This window comes from Pan paniscus, chromosome 3, assembly GCF_029289425.2.
Source record: "Pan paniscus chromosome 3, NHGRI_mPanPan1-v2.0_pri, whole genome shotgun sequence".
NCBI classification, from domain to species: Eukaryota; Metazoa; Chordata; class Mammalia; order Primates; family Hominidae; genus Pan; species Pan paniscus.
The window spans coordinates 5,890,658-5,907,804 of record NC_073252.2 but is presented as its reverse complement, the minus strand read 5'-3'; the positions used below and the strand labels follow the sequence as shown (position 1 = coordinate 5,907,804).

The window sequence follows — 17,147 nt, the reverse complement described above, 5'->3', positions numbered from 1 at the left end:
TATAATAATGACAGTGTAGGTAGTCACACTCTACCTCTGCCCTCTCAGGGGCCCCAGCTGGGCCCAAGAATTAAATTGACATGAGATAGATTAACAGGAAAACAACATGCAAATTTAATATAAGTTTGACATGACACTGGAGCCCACGTAAGGAAATGAAGACCCAAAGATGCGGTTAGAGGTGAATGGTAATATGCTGAGTTGAACAAAGAACAGCACGTTGTGAAAAAAACAATTACATGGTGAGGCTAAAGAAGGATAAGAATTATTTTAACCAGGTCTGTTTTTATAGAATTATCTTGGTCTCAACTTTTCATGCTTGATGATAAGAATGTTGCTTTCCTTCCAATACAGGGATGGCATCCTTCACGTGGGAATTTCATCCCTCTGCTTTTAAGAAACAGGTTGAAGCTCAGAGTGATCTGATACTTGCTAGTTTGTCTTTTGAGGTGTCTTTAACTGAAAATAGTCAGTATACCAGAACACCACATTTTGGGGTAGTATATTTTACCACCCTTTAGCAACAAGGTTAAGTAAAGTAGATATGCATGTACATATTCATGTAGACAAGTTAACTCGTTAGATAGACATACACACATCTGTCTGTCTGTTGATCGGTCTGTCTGCGTATAACTCCTTGACAGTTAAAGATGCTCAGTGAGGTGTTCATGGGTAAAATGACAGATCTGATATTTGCTTTAAATTGCTCAAACATTAAAGGCAATAGAGAAAACAAGATTGGTCAATATTGACAAGTTTTGAACCTGGTTAATGTGGAAGTCATATACTTAAGCCCTTGCAAATTTTATAATAGTTTTCTTAAAACCCTTGCATTTTTACAATCGTACACCAAATCAAATTATCAAAGATGTTTGACATGGTGGAGGGTGGGGCTAAATGTGAGGATCCTGAGGTATGGCTGGGGGTCTCTTCTGGAAAGCAGTTTGTCTGGATGTGCCAGGAGACTTATGGATGTCGCTGACATCTGACCCAGCAGTTCCTCTCGTGGGAATCTGTACTGAGGAAATTATTGTGAGTATCTAGAGCTCTGTAAAAAGTCATTTACTTCAGGATTGTTTTAGATTTTGTAATTTGCAAGTAATCCAAATGTGCAACAATAGAAGAATAGTCATTGAATGGTGGTCTATCACATGATAAAATATTTTGCAACCCTTATAAAGAAGCATTTAGTTGTTAAATACCACTGGAAGATACCTATAACCATGTTAATTGGGGAAAAAAAAAGGATAAAATTGTACTTGCATGCATCTGTGTAAATAGTGGACATTTATGAAAAAATATGCATAGAAAAAAGGCTGGAAGAAAATATGACAAAATGTCTTCATTAATTCTAATTGAATGATGACCTTCTACTATAAAGACGTGCAGCACTATTTACAATAGCAAGGACTTGGAACCAACCCAAATGCCCATCGATGATAGACTGGATAAAGAAAATGTGGCATAGGTACACTATGGAATACTATGCAGCCATAAAAAATAATGAGTTCATATGCTTTGGAGGGACATGGATGAAGCTGGAAACTCTTATCCTCAGCAAACTAACACAGGAACAGAAAACCAAACACTGCATGTTCTCACTCATAAGTGGGAGGTGAACAATGAGAACACATGGACACAGGGAGGGGAACATCACACACCAGGGCCTGACGGGGGGTAAGAGGCAAGGGGAGGAAGAGCATTAAGACAAATAGTTAATGCCCGAGGAGCTTAAAACCTAGATATCGGGTTGATAGGTGCAGCAACCACCATGGCACATGTAAACCTGTGTAACAAACCTGCACGTTCAGCACATGTATCCCAGAACTTAAGGTAAAATAAAAAATAATAATAATAGAATAACTAAATGCCTTCATTAGTTCTGATTGAATGATGGATTCACAGTGAATGAATTCTTTTTCTATTTGTCTTTGTTTTCAGATGTATTTTTACCATAACATAAATTAATTTTTTTCTATGTAGCTTTCCTTAGCTTTATAGAGGTATGATTAACATATCATAAAATTCACACATTTTAAGAGTACAGTCCGATGTGTTACTGGAAGTATATACAGTTTTACAACTACCGCCAGTCAGGTTTCAGAACACTGAGACTCTGCGAACTACCTCGTATTTTCAAGTAGACTTTATTTTTAGAGCAGTTTTGGATTTACAAAAAAATTGAGAAGATAATACAGATAATTCCCATGTATCCTGAACCCAGGTTCCCCTATTATTAACATTTTCTGTTAGTATGTTACATTTGTTAAAATTAACAAATCAATGTTGATACAGTGTGATTATGTATCAGTTGTTATCAAAGTCCATGCTTTATTCAGATTTTCATAGTTTTTAATCTAATGTCCTTTTTTTTTGCTCTGGGATTCTGTCCAGGATATGACATTACATGTACTAGTCATGTCCATAAATTAATTTTTAATGGGAAGAAAAGTAAAATAAACTTTATTTTTAAATCCTCCAAATATATTAGCTATCCATTTTTCCCTTGGTTTCCTTGTTGTTGCTGACTTGTTACTTGTTGACAAAAACATGTCTTATATTGATTATATTCTTTTTTGTACATCACACGGTACCTTACAAATTTACTAAGTAAGAGTCAGCTAATGGCCTTCAATGACTGGATGAAGCAGAAGTGAGCGGGGAAAGGAAGAAAAGCAAGACGAAGAAAGCCCTTGCCTACACATAAATGAAAACCTCAGAGCTTTGAAAGACCTTTGGTTTCTGTTGCAATTTCATGTAATGGAATTCTTTTGATTTTTGTGTTTCCTAGGTTGGAGATTGCAACCCTGAATCGGGCAGATGCAGATCTGGAGGCTTGTCGAACACAAATCAGCAAGGATATCATTGCCCTTCTGCTGAAAAGTCTCACCAGCAGTGGCCACCTCTCACCCCAAGTAGAGAGAAAAATGAGTGCTGTTTTCAAAAAGCAGTTTCTGTTGCTGGAAAGTGAAATACAAGAGGAGTATGATCGGAAGATGGTGGCACTGACAGCTGAATGTGACCTGGAAACAAGAAAGAAGATGGAAAACCAGTACCAGAGAGAGATGATGGCAATGGAGGAAGCAGAAGAGTTGCTGAAACGTGCTAGTGAGAGGGTAAGACAGGTCTGAAAGGAAGGCGTTCACTTCCCTTTCTCTCTGGGATTTGTCATTTATCCATCTACCCACTCATCTGTCCATTTGCCTCCTCCATCCATCTACCCATCATCCATCCAACCATCCACTCATTCATCTATTCATCCTTCCATTCATTCATCCAGCCATTCCCACCGTCCATCCATCATCATCTATCCATCCACCCATCTACCCATTCACCCACTCATCCATCCACCCACTCATCCAATCATCTGTGCACCTATCCATTCATCCACCCACTCATTCACCCATCTGTCCATCTACACATCCATCTGTCTGTTCATCCACCTACTCATTTATCCACCCTCCCATCCATGCCACCCATCACCCATCCACCCATTTACCCATCCACTCATTCCCCATCTAGCCATCTACCCATCCACTCATCCATTTACCCATTCACCCATGCTTCCCTCCATCTACCCATCCACCCATCTGCCCATTATCACTCATCCACCCATCCATCTATCCAGAATTCATTTAGCAAAAATGTGTTGATTACTTACTGTCTCTCAGGCACTGGGCTAGGCAATGAAGGTATAGGGAACAATGAGACATGGTTCTTCCATTCAAGAAGTTCATAATCTTATAAAAACATCAGTACACATAAAAAATGAGACATTATTCAGTCATGTTATAATAGAGGTATGTTCACAATGCTGTAGAATTCATGGGTAGAGAAGAAAGGCTTCATTCATAGCAGAGCACGTCTGTAGAGGGCATGGTTCACAGAAAGTTGTGATGTCAAAGTCCACGTGTCCCCCTCTGGACTACATAGCCTGTTAGGTTACAGTTCTCTCCAGCAGAGGCTCTAGAGTCAGAAAAACCTGGACTCACAGTCTAGTACATTCCATCTCTGCTCCTGAAGGCCTTAATTAGGCACTGCAAGTCTAATGGCAAGCCACCTCTCAGGGTGGGTGGGAGAAGCAATGTAGGAAAAGCAGCTGCCTGGCGCCCATGGGCTGCAGAAGGCTGTCAGCTCACAGTGCTCAGTTGGAGTTCTCATAGGTCAGCCTTGTCAGGGCTGGCCTAGATTGCTCAGAAATCAGCTCTTGTTTTTCCAAAAGTTGTGTCAGTTGCTGCCTTGAAAGAACTAGAGTTTTTCCTGAATATACCAAATCAAACCTGATTTCTGTTTTCCTATGTGAAAGAAATGGCTTATTCATTTCATGTGACCTGAGTCTGCATATCCTGTTCTGAACATCTACTCCCCTAGGGAGGGCTTCCAACTACTTAAGAACAAGCTTCTGAACTCAGCTTCCCTTCCGCAGACTGTGGCCATCTATGGATGCCCCTGGGAGCAAATAAGCAGCTCTCCTGTTAACAACTCGTGACTCACAGATGGTCATCTGTGGTCAGACATGGGATGAGCAGTAAAGACAAGGGGCGAGGTCCTCACTGTCCTGCCTGCACCTGCTCCCTTGCTCCTGGGGCCTCCCTTGCCTTCAGAACCATCTCATTTTAGGTTCTCCCGTCCTAGTTTCCTGTGGCTGCCATAATAAATCACCACAAATTTAGTGGCTTAAAACAACAGAAATTTTTTCTGTTATGTAATAGTTCTGGAGGCCAGACGTCCAAAATCTAGTTGTCAGTAGGATCCTTCCATGTTTGGTTCAGCTTCTGGTGGCTCCGGGTGTTCCTGGGGTTGTAACTGCGTCACTTAAATCTTTGCTCTGTCTTCCTGTGGCCTTTTCCCTGGTAACCCTCTCATCTCCTGTCTCTTATAAGGACATTTGTCATTGAATTTAGGTCCCACCTAAATAATCCAGGATGATCTCATAAGATCTTAAATTAATTTCATGTGGAAAGACCCTTATTCTAAATAAGGTCCTGAGGTTAGGATCTAGGCATACCTTTTTTGGGGGGTGGGAGTGTCACCATTCAGTCCACTGCAGCCTCCCTCGCCGACACTGCCCTGTAATGCCCAGTCTATGACTGCTGCTCAACATCCCACATCCTTGAGCCGAGCCCTTAGGAAGAATGTATTGAATGCACTGTTCGGTGATTCAGCCCCTAAATGATCCCATTATCTCTCTTTTGATTCTTTCCTAAATCTGTTACAATTTTTTGTTTGTTTGTTTTTTGAGATAGAGTCTCACTCTGTCACCCAGATCGCAGTGCAGTGGTGCAGTCTTGGCTCACTGCAACCTCCACCTCCTCGGCTCAAGTGATTCTCTTGCCTCAGCCTCCCGAGTAGCTGGGATTACAGGCGCTTGCCACCACGCCCAGCTAATTGTGATATTTTTAGTAGAGACAGGGTTTTGCCATGTTGGCCACACTGATCTCGAACTCCTGACCTCAGGTGATCCGCCCACCTTGGCCTCCCAAAGTGCTGGGATTACAGGCATGAGCCACCACGCATGGCCAATTTTTTTTTACCTTTAAACATAATACATGCTCAATAAGGGAGGCTTGGACAATACCTTAAGGCAGTGGTCAGCAAACAAGGACCCATGAGCCCAATCTTACCCAGCTTGTTTTTATGTGGCCTGCAAGTTGAGAATGTTTTTTTACATTTTTAAAGAGTTTTAAAAATCAAATACACAAACAGAATACATAACAGAGACCTCAGGTGACAAACTCTAAAATATGGCCCCTTACAGAAAGGCTGTCTGATTTCAGAACCAAAGCTGAAAAAGAAAAAGCCCTGAAAAAAAAAAAAAAAAAAGGGAAGCCCATCCCACAACTCAGTGGCAGAGGATCATTCATTCGGCCCATTGTTGAGTTTCTATTGTATACCTAACCCTGGAGATACAGGGATGGCTCAGGCAGCCTTCACACCTGCCCTCAGGTACCAGCATACATTTTAGCCTTTTGCTTTATCCATTTATTTTTATAAAGTAAGGATTATGCAGTCTGTATAGTTGTATATATGTCTTGTTTTCACTTTACATCACAGTGTACACATTTGCTGATTTTATTAAATACTCTTAAAAAATACGATGTGTAACAATAACAGCTCATCCTTCCTTAGCATGCATGGTGTGTCTGGCATTGTTCCAAGCACATCCCATTGACTCTCTTTAGCGTTCACAACAACTCAGTGAGGTAGGGACTGAGAGGATCTCACTTTGACAGGTGAGGAAACTGAGCTGGGGAAGGTTCACCTGCCCGAGGACAGTCAGCCTCATGTCCAGCAGCATGCCCCCAACCACTGCGCACACTGCCCCCTCCTGCAGTGGAGGTTACGTCCCCCTGCTGTGCGCCCCATGTGAACCCGTCCTGTGGGCACCTAGAATGTTTCTAGTGCCTTTGCTATCAAAAGACTGCCTGGGGCAATGCTTTTTTTATGTGGAGAGCGTGAGGATAGGATGCTGGGTCGGTGCCCTACTCCCATCTGTCACGCAGTCCCTCTCCTCCTCAGGGCTTCCTGACCCTGCTCTCTCCAGGGCTTTTCTGCAACCTCTCTCCCACCCACACCACCTTGCAAGCCAGTGTGTATTGGGCAGGCACCATCACTCCGGATGTCCTAGGTCACTCTGTTCAAAGACAAGCAGCCGCCTTATTTGAACCAATCTGTTTCCAGAAATAGTATCTGAGCTGCAGAATTTAATAGAACTAGTTTCCTTCCAGTCCATGTAAGTGATTCCATCTCACAAAACCACAGACTGCTTTATAATTATCCATCATGTGTTATAGTCATCTTTAAATAAAATACATAAAAATATTTTGGATGTATTATTCCACCAAGAATTAGTTTTAAAAAAGAAAAGCAAAAGGAGCAGTATCAGCTTTCCTGAGTAAAGTTTAGTACAGTACAGTCATCCCTCCCTTGATACCCAGGAAGCATTGGTTCCAGGACCCTCCCCACCATCCCACCCCCATGGATACCAAAATCCACAAATTCTCAAGTCTCTCTTATAAAATGGTGTCGTGTTTGCACATAACCTACACAAATTCTCCTGTATACTTTAAATCACCTCTGTTACTTGTAATACCTAATATAATATAAATGTTATATAGTTATAAATAGTTTATATAAATGCATAAAAAATCGTTTAGGGAATGTTGTTTAGGGAATAACAACAAGAAAAAAATAGTCTGTATGTGTTCAATACACACAGAAATTTTTGACCTGTAGGTGGTTGTATTTATGGATGCAGAACCCACAGATACAGAGAGCTGACTGTAATTAGTGTAGAGCTGAAATTTGTTCATACTATAATGTTTAAATGTGTATATAATGCCTTATAGTTCTCAAAGCATTTCTCCATTGAGAAACCCTGGGGAGAGTATTGGGGGATATAGGCACAGAAGGCAGGTTGCTGGGGTTTATTTCCTCGCTCTTTTCCTCCAGTAGGCACGTTACCCAGTCACCCTGGGTCTCCTTTCCCCATCCTTAAGACAGGGATAATCATGATGCCTGAGGTCTTAGAGGGCTGTTGTGAGAATAAGTAAGTTAATTCTCGTATAGTACTTCAGCCATTGCTCGGCGCTGAGTCAACCTTGGACAAGGGTTTACTATGATTCATAACTGAATGTAATTTTTAAAGATGCCTGTGGTGTAGAACACAGAATGTGAACTCTTTCTACTTGAAGGTGGGCAAACCGAAGCCCGGAGGGGAAGTGACTGGCAATCCAGCTTCCTGCATCCAGTTCAGAGCTGGGTCCTTCCTCTGGGGTTCGTCTTCTATACCCAGGCTCTCCCCGCTGCTTTTCTGCCACTGAAAGAAGAGGCCCAGCAGATGTCTTGCCCTGGGCTGCCTGAGGCTTTCTAACCCCTGTGTGAGTCTTTGTCCTCAGCACAAGAATTCTGACATTTTCACCGTTTCTGATGGATTTGTTTTTATAAAACATTTTTACAATTTGCTTGTCTTTCTGAGTATGGGGAGTATGACAGCACAGTCGTCACTTTCGAGCGGGATTTCACCTTGTGATGCTGTAGAGTCAACATGCACAGCAGCTGCTCCAGCCAGCCTGATGCAGGCCTGTGCTTCTCACACTGGAACTTCTGTATCCTCCCTTAAGGTTTATGCCCCCTACTCCCTCCATGGGACACTCCCTCCAGGGGACACTTGCTTTTCTAGGTGTTGGAAGCCATAGGATGCATGTGCCTTATTTCCCTGAAGTCTTTTTTATTGAGAAGTTCAATAGCGGGTTGGGGGTGAGTAATCATTACTTTCACATTCCTTTATAATGCACATTTGTGGCCAGGTGTGGTAATCCCAACACTTTGGGATGCCGAGACAGGTGGATCACCTGAGGTCAGGTGTTTGAGACCAGCCTGGCCAACATGGTGAAATCCCGCCTCTACTAAAAATACAAAAATTAGCTGGGCATGGTGGTGGACACCTGTAATCCCAGCCGCTTGGGAGGCTGAGCCAGGAGAATCACTTGAACCCAGAGGGCGGAGTTTGCAGTGAACCAAGATAGCAGCACTTCACTCCAGCCTGGGCGAAAGAGTGAGACTCTGTCTCAAAAAAAAAAAAAAAAAAAAAAAGCACATTTGTTGACAATATTTAAAATATAAACTTTTATTTAAGAAAACCCAGATTTCCAGCTAAAGGATGGGAAGACTGAGCTGTGTTGAGTCCGTATTCCTGCAGAGCCCTTTGGTGGACGGGGTGGAGGCTGCCCCTACAGGCAGGGCGTGCTCTTTGCACTTTGCCCCATTCCCCAGTACTTCCTAGTGCCTGTCACACCAGGCAGCCTCACTCATTTGCAAACATGACCTCCCCTGTTTGGCAGGCCCAGGGGTGTGCCTCCCCTGCTTTAGGGCTTAGTTTTCTCATCTCTGCCATAGGAGGTTGAACTAGGTCATCTGCAAGGCTCTGAACTCCCTTTTGAAGTGGGCATGGGAGTCCTGTCCACATGTATTTTAGAGAGTGTTTCACTATGGCACAAATACATCATTGCCTCATACTTTATTCTTTGGCAGAGATATGATTCTAAAAAAGGCCCCAAAATTTTATTTTAGGATTTGTGTGTGTGTCTGCTTTTTATCTTGCCTGTGAGAAGCTAAATGGAAATTACCGCGTATTTCATTTCTATTAATTAAAATAAATTGAAGTTTGGGACTTGTCAAATTCTATACTGTCAAAAAAAGAAGGTCGCTTTGATGGATGAACCGACATAACTGGGCACCAGCTAGTCATTCGTAGCGGAATGCCCCTGCGGTGCCCAGACTCAGGGTCCTGACACCCTCCTGGTTGTTGGTGAATTGCATCCTTTGATTTAGATCAAGTCAGCTGTGAATACCGTTTCTCTGTAATAGAGTGACTCATTATGTCGAATCTAATCCTTTGTTATAAAATCAGCTTTTTAAAAAGACTGAATTGTTATTTGGTGGGCAAGGCAAGCTATTAGTATGGGCAAGGGTCCTGACAGAGTTGCCAAGAGGATGCACATAAAAGCCTTTGACTTGTAGCCTCATGGCCCCTGCTGTCATCCACTAGGCTTTGCTGTGAGCACCTGCAAGGCAGGGGATGCCACGTGTTGGCCCTTGGACCTCTTTGGAAGGCTCTAAATAATGCTTGTCTTTCTGGCCCAGATTCTGAACAAATCAAACAATAAGTAAAAGGGACTGGAGAGACAGAGAAAGCTAGAGATCAGCATGTCACCTTTGAGAGCTTCTGTGAGTTATTGGAAGTGGAGGTGAGCAGGTCTGTGACTTGGGAAATTGGGGAGCAAATGATGGTATTTACTGAAACCAGAGAATTCTGGTGGGTGATAGAGCATTCCAACCTTGTTTAGCCTGAAGGAGCTCTGGCCCTTGCCCTGTGCACCGGAGCCCCTTCTGCCTTCCCCGGGCTTCTTCTCAGCCCAGCCATGGCATGATGCCACACCTGCCTGCTTCCCAAGGCCAGGCCTCTATTGGCCATTTGGGATGGCTGTACCCACGCATCCTGCACGCGTAAGCCTTTCCCTGCCTTCGCTTCACCAACAAGCTCCACTGTCACTGCCTTGAGTGGTTTCAGAGCTTGGAGCCTGAACACTTGCTTTCAACACGCTTCCTCCCCTAGCTGAGCATGGGTGAGAATTTGGCAAAGCTCTTACCTTCTCTAAGCTTGTGTTTCTTCTCTTATAAAACGGAGGGTGTCAGTTTTTTATTCCTGCCTAACCAACCACACACATTAGTGACATTGTCTCAGTGTCCATGGTCAGGAGTCTGGGCACAGCTTCACTGTGACCTATGCTCAGGATGTTGCAGGCTGGCAATCAGGGTCTTGGCTGAGCTGCATTCTCCTCTGGAGCTTGGGGTCCTGGTCCAAGCTCATTCAAGCTGTTTGCAGAATTCACTTCTTTGTGGGTACAAGACTGAGGCCCTCAGCTCCTAGAAGTTTCCCTTCTGCGGAGACAGTTTACAGCATGGCTGTTTGGTTCTTCAAAGCCCGCAGGAGAGGGTCTCTCTCTTTAGGAAGGCTCCAGTGCTTCTTTTAAGGAGTCAGGCCCACCCAGGAGAGTCTTCCTTTTGATTAATTCAAAGTCAACTGATTAGTGACCTTAATTACATCATCAAGACACCCTCAGCTTTGCCATATGATGTAAACCAATCACATGAGTGACTTAATCAGATTCATTCCCATGCTCAAGGGGAGGAAATTTATGTGGCGTGTATACTGGGGCCTGGGGATCAGGGGCCATTCCAGAATCCCGCCTACCCATGTGGAGTGAAGAACAGCTCCCTCTGAGATAATATCTCAGCTCCTTACTGAGATAATTGCGGGGAGGCCGTATGCAAATGGATCAGGAGCTCAGTAGAGGTGAGCTTCCTTTCATTCCTCACGCAAGACCTCATACTATGCAGGCATCCAAGCAGCCATTTCTTAACACCTCTTTTGCTTCTCTTTACCCAAAGGATCTCCACTTGGGCCTGATTGCTGGTATTTTTCTCTTCAGCGAAGTTGAGAATGAAAGAGAGGGGAAATAATCTTCTGAGCCTGACAGCATGACCCACTGATAGTGAAGGGATTTCCATTTTTTGCAGTCTATTTTCTAGCAGTTTGATTTGCAGATTTCCACCCCTGTAAATATTCTGCTTTGAGATTATTCTAGAAAACATTTAGATAACAGGGGAGGACAGGTTGGAACAGCATATTCCAGGGCTTAGTAACCTCATTATTGTCAGCTTGGGACTGTGTGTGTGTCTATGTGTGTGCCTTGTTTTTGCTGTGTGTGTATATGCTGTGTGCGCACATGTACTTGTGCCTTGTGTGTGTGCATGTTCTGTGTGTGCCCATGTGTGCATGTGCATATTGCATGTGTGTACATTGCCTTACACATTGTGTATGTGCCTGTGCACACATGTGCATGCACACACTGCATGTGCATGTGTGTATATATTGTAATGCATATGTGCATGCATCTGTGTGTTCATGTACACATTGTGTGTGCACATGTGCCTGTACACATTGCATTGCATGCACATGTAGGTGCATGTTTAGTGTGTCAGTTTCTCACGCTCTCCCTTTCCTCTCTCCAGTCTGCTGTAGAGTGCAGCAACCTTCTGCGGACCCTCCATGGCCTGGAACAGGAGCACTTGAGGAAGTCTCTCGCTTTGCAACAAGAAGAAGACTTTGCCAATGCTCACAGACAGCTGGCTGTTTTCCAGAGAAATGAACTGCACAGTATCTTTTTTACCCAGATAAAAAGTGCTATTTTCAAAGGGGAATTGAAACCAGAGGCAGCTAAAACGCTGCTGCAAAATTATTCTAAAATACAGGTAATAAATCAGCCTCGCTGTGATGGAAAAGTAATTTTTCTGAATTGTTTCAGTAAATGTCTCCTCTCTCAGAGTTCAGTCCTGCCTCTCCTTTGTACTGTGCACTAGTGAGCTTTCTCTTCTATCTCTTGGTGTGTGAGTTTCCAGTAAGCAGGGAAAATGGTGGCTTGGAGTACAGGCCTTGAACTCGGGCTGACCTGGATTGGAATTTCAATTCCCCCACCAGTCTACTGCGTGAACTTGAGCAAGTTACCTCACTTCTTTGAGCCTTAGTTTCCTCACCTATAAGATGAGTGTGATAGAATGCCCACACTCACGACGGTGTGATGAAAATTTGATGAGCTGACTCATGGAAAGTTAGTGCTTGGCATAACATATGTTTAATGTATATAGCAGTGGAAAGTAAATATAGGCCAGGCTTGGTGGCTCCCAGCACTTTAGGAGGCCAAGATGGGAGGATTGCTTGAGCCCAGGAGGTTGAGGCTACAGTGAGCCATGATAGCACCACTGCGCTCCAGCCTGGGTGACAAAGCCAGACCCTGTCTCAAATAATATATATATATATGCATGTATGTGTGCATGTATTGATGTATATGTAGGGTTTAGTATCTGTGCCTGGATATCCTTGGATGGATTTGTGTATTTTTGCATGTCAGCTTGAGTGTGAATGTTGTTAGTCCAACAAAAGAATTTCTTAGGCGGTAGTGAAAACAGTCTATCTGAAACTGTCAGCATCACTGTGGAAATTCTTAGGAGGCCTGTGTGAGGGATTTTACATGCACAAGTGCATGCATACACAGGCACACAGAGTGACATCACTGCTTTACAAGAATGCGCTTTGTTGTTTGGCTCCAGCGCTGTCCCTGGTGCTGATAGCTTGCTCTAGCTGATGGTAAGGGTAATTGTGAGCAAACTCTTATTTTACTTTATGGAATTTTCTATTCCAACTGTCAATAAGATGTTTGAGAAATGCAAATGTCATTCTTTAGACAGGCTGCCTCTTCCAGGTTATGAGCCAACCTCTGTTTCTAAAGCAGCAAGGGTACCTTTGGATGGTGCTGGAGGCCTTGGAGCAGCATCTGGCAGAGTCAGGTCCATAGGGGTTGATTTGTTCCTCAGTGCAGTAATGTGTTCACAGTCATGAGTGCATCACTGTGGTTCTTGAGCAGTGCTTTTTCTGATGTAGTGGACACTGCTATTTCATTTTTATCTTTATAAATGAAAATCATTCCAGGAAGTTGGCTTGCTGGTTAATTTTCCCACCTTGAAATTCCCTACTTGTGCTAGAAGGACAGATTCCACCCATAGCAGAATGAGCCACATCCACCTAGGGTGAATCAGGGCTTATGACCAGCCTCTGTTACTCCATTGCTAAGACAGTGGCGAAAGATGAAGTCCAGAGGAGGTGCGGGCACAGGCGGCCTTCCCTGCGTCTGTGAGCAGGTCCTCAGCATTCACCCAACCACTGACAAGACAAAGGCTGGCCCTGCCCATCCTCTGGGGACCTGCAGCTAGCACCAGGCTGAGCGCATGAGGGCTGAGACATCAGGGCCATCCCAGGAGGAGACCAAGTAATCGTCACAAGCCTCCCACTCCCAGAAGGCACCCAGGACAGAAAGAGAACGAGCTCCCCCCTCCATTTAATCTAGGTTTTTCCCACTAAATCCTCAGTGAGCATACATAAAGCACAAATTCTGTCATATTCATAGCTTGGTATTCAGACAACATGGCGTTACTTAGATATTCACAGATTCGTTGTCATTTTACTCTCATGATGAGCAGTGGCTGACTGTCAATGCCAGAGCACTCAAGTTAAAAAGAATGCATGCTATTGTGAATGATATTATGCCGGAAAGTAACTCCACAGGTGATAACAGTACTGCCATACAAGCTTTTTTGACCAGAGCTATGAGAGTATTTAAGGATACCAATTCTGAATTTCCTTACAGCATGGGCTCCCATCAATCAACATGCATGGATCCCACTAGGTGGAGAACAGGAACATTGCTGCAACCTTCCTGTTACACGGATTCTGGTGCCAGTGGCCCTTAGGGAGATGCTAGTGTGTGTGAAGTCACACCTGACTAGCCATGCAGCTTTTCACTGACTGGATGATGCTAATTCCCAAGTGTTGAGATGTGGAGATGTTACAGCTCTTATGTGGGAAGGGGAACGTCCATGCTGTCCTATGTTCCCTGTTGAACAAAGCGTTGACACTTTTGGTTATCCATTGTATGGGTGATATTTCCACAGATAGAAAAAGGACAACGAAGCCAGTCCATAGAGTAGTTCTACTGATGTTCCTGGTCTAATTACTATGCCTCTGGTTAAAGTGGGATTTTTGGAAGCAGGCTATTATGATGTTAGAGCACAGGTCCTGAAATTAGACTGCTGAGTTCAAATCCCTGCTCAGCCATTTGTCTGATGTGGACTCAGTTTCCTCATCTGTGAAATGGGAATAATAGTACTGTCTCCCTAGGTTAAGTTAGATGAGACATGAAACACTCTTGGCCCAGTGTTAGGTCCAGAGAACACACCTCACATTAGCTAGGTTATTACTCTCCTGTGTTTGGTTAGGTTTTGTTCATTTTATAGGCTGAGGAAAAACCTTCTTGCGTTCTTTGTGCCCATCCTGGTTTTGTCTCCTCTGTGGTGGTGGGAGCTCCTTGGGGTTGGGCTGATGGCTGACTTCTCCCAGAACTTCAGCACCGCATCCTGGTGTTCAGCACTTGTAGGAACTCCACAGGTGGAAAGGGAGTGTGCATGGATGAAGGATAAATGGCTGAATTAGTGAAATTTATGTTCCGCAGGGCAGTAAAGTTGTTCTGATAACTCTTTACCATCTGGGTCTAGAATGCACTTTTCAAAGCCCTCATTTCTTATTTGTATGTAATTCTCTCATAAGCCTTTGTTACAGGCAGGGAGGTTAAAGGTGTTAATTCTCATGTTTCTTTTCTTGTGTATTTTCTTAGGAAAAATAATATTTTAAATGTCTAGAAAGATCATGCTCTAAATTTTAATTAGGCATATTTTCTTGATTTTTTTTTTAATTGACAGGAGAATGTAGAAGAGTTAATGGACTTTTTCCAGGCTAGTAAGAGGTATCATCTAAGTAAAAGATTTGGCCACAGGGAATATCTGGTCCAGAACCTCCAGTCATCAGAGACCCGTGTGCAGGGCCTTCTGAGCACCGCTGCAGCCCAGCTGACTCACCTCATTCAGAAGCACGAGAGGTACCACTCAACACTGTCCCAACAGTGCAAACTGTCTTAGTCTGTTTTCTGCTGCTATGACAGAATACCACAGACTGGGTAATTTATAAATAGAAGAGATATATTTGGTTCACAGTTCTAGAGGCTGGGAAGTTCAAGATCGAGTGAGGGCCTTCTTACTTCATCATAACATGGTGGAAGGGCATCATGTGGGAAGAAGTGCATGTGTGAGACAGAGAGAAAAAGGGAGTCAAACCCGTGATAACTAACACAGAAACGGCATTAATCCATTCATGAGGGTGGATCCCTCATGACCTAATCATCTCGTAAAGGTCCCGTCTCTTAATACTGTCACAATGGCAATTAAATTTCAAGTTTTGGAGGTGACATTCACACCACGGCACAAATGAACTGCCTGACACAAACCTTCCTCACTGGAGACCCACTACTGTTTATTCAGCGTATGTGCTGACTGCTCCTCACTTATTATTTCTAAAGAAGAATTATCTTGCAAAAATCCTTTGTGTTACAGAATTTTAAAAGCATATGCAATAGTCTAGACATAGACTGTTGCATATAGTTGCAATAGTCTGTATAATGAGCCCTACTCATGGCCAATTTTGATGTAGCTACACATCTCCACCCCAGATTATTTTCAAGCAGAATTCCAACAACATATTCTGGAGAAATCAGTGATGAGGCTCACATGGACCATATGATGGAAGAGCCCACTTCTCTTTAAGATCTAGCACACTGCCGGCTCTCGCATTCACCTTTGACACTAAGTATAAATACAGAGATGCTTGTCTCGGATTCCAAATGGTTTTTCTGAGCAGCACCTGGGATCCTGTGGTCAAGTGTATGGTGGTGTCACAGAGTTCTAAGTGCCATCCTTTGCCTCTCTCCAGCATTCCTTCTCAGCTATTCTTTGAGGTGACTTAATTGTAAAGAACAAAATTTATTCTTTTAGGTTACAAAAAGCTCTGAAATGAATAGGGACATGACTATAAAGCGGCTTTCTTATGACAATCTGTTGTTTTACTGTGGTTCCGCTACTAGGTAACCTTGTTGGGACTTTGACCCTCTCCTGCTCTGTTTAATGAGGATTCTGTAAGGTGCAAATTATGCAAACACTCCCCACCTAAATATGCTAATGAATTTATCACTGCAATTTACTTTGCATTCCTGATTTTAATTTGCACTCAAGTGAAAGAAACAGTTCTTTGCCTTGAATTGAAGGGCCCACCAGCTGGTTGTGAGCAGTCACCAGGGAAAGATGCTTCATCTCTTCTTTTCAAATTCTATTTTAAAAGACATAATTATATTTCTAAAACATGTATCTACTACTGATTCCTTCACCTGTTCATTCCTTCAAGGAACCTCCCTTGAGAGTCTTCCCTGGGCCAAGCTGGGGACTCAGCCCAGGGATGCAGGCAGTCTAGGAATGATAGTGGTAATGCTGGTAGCAGAGTGTACTCGTCAGGGTACTCCAGGGAAACAGAAACAACAGGATATGTAAACATATAGACAGCATCGTTTGCTGTTTCCAGCTTGCAATACAAATAGCTTCCTGTATAAATAGGAACTAGCTCAAGCGATTATGGAGGTTGAGAAATCCCATTGTCTGCTGCCTGCAAGCTGGAGACCCAGGAAAGCCAATGGTATAATTCAGTCCAAATCTGAAGGCCTGAGAACCCTAGGGAGCTAATGGTGTAAGTCCCAGTCCAAGGGCAGGAAGAGACGAGATGAGAGGCCCCACTGTAAGCTGTAAGGCAGAAAAAAAGGGACACATTCCTCTTTCCTCTGCCTCTGTGTTCTATTCAGGACCTCAGCATATTGGATGATGCCCGCTCATGCTGGGGAGGGCCATCTGCTTTACTGAGTCCACTGATTCAAATGCTGATCTCCACTGGAAACACCCTCACAGGCACACCCAAAAAGAATGTTTCGGCCGGGCGCGGTGGCTCACGCCTGTAATCCCAGCACTTTGGGAGGCCGAGGCGGGTGGATCACGAGGTCAGGAGTTCAAGACCAGCCTGGCCAAGATGGTGAAACCCCGTCTCTACTAAACCTGGCCAAGATGGCGAAACCCCGTCTCTACTAAAAATACAAAAAAAA

The 17,147-nt window shown here is 43.7% G+C and overlaps 1 protein-coding gene across 5 annotated transcripts in view; it reads left to right on the top strand.

The window, feature by feature from the left end:
- EVC2 (EvC ciliary complex subunit 2) overlaps window positions 1-17,147 on the top strand; it is a 147,265-nt gene that overhangs the window by 65,354 nt on the left and 64,764 nt on the right. For all 5 annotated transcript variants that reach the window (XM_014344566.4, XM_055111173.2, XM_034951914.3 and 2 more), the window contains exons 10-12: window positions 2,792-3,116; window positions 11,578-11,817; window positions 14,875-15,050. In XM_014344566.4, the coding sequence (XP_014200052.4) occupies window positions 2,792-3,116; window positions 11,578-11,817; window positions 14,875-15,050 (741 nt within the window). The remainder of the gene's footprint in view (window positions 1-2,791; window positions 3,117-11,577; window positions 11,818-14,874; window positions 15,051-17,147) is intronic.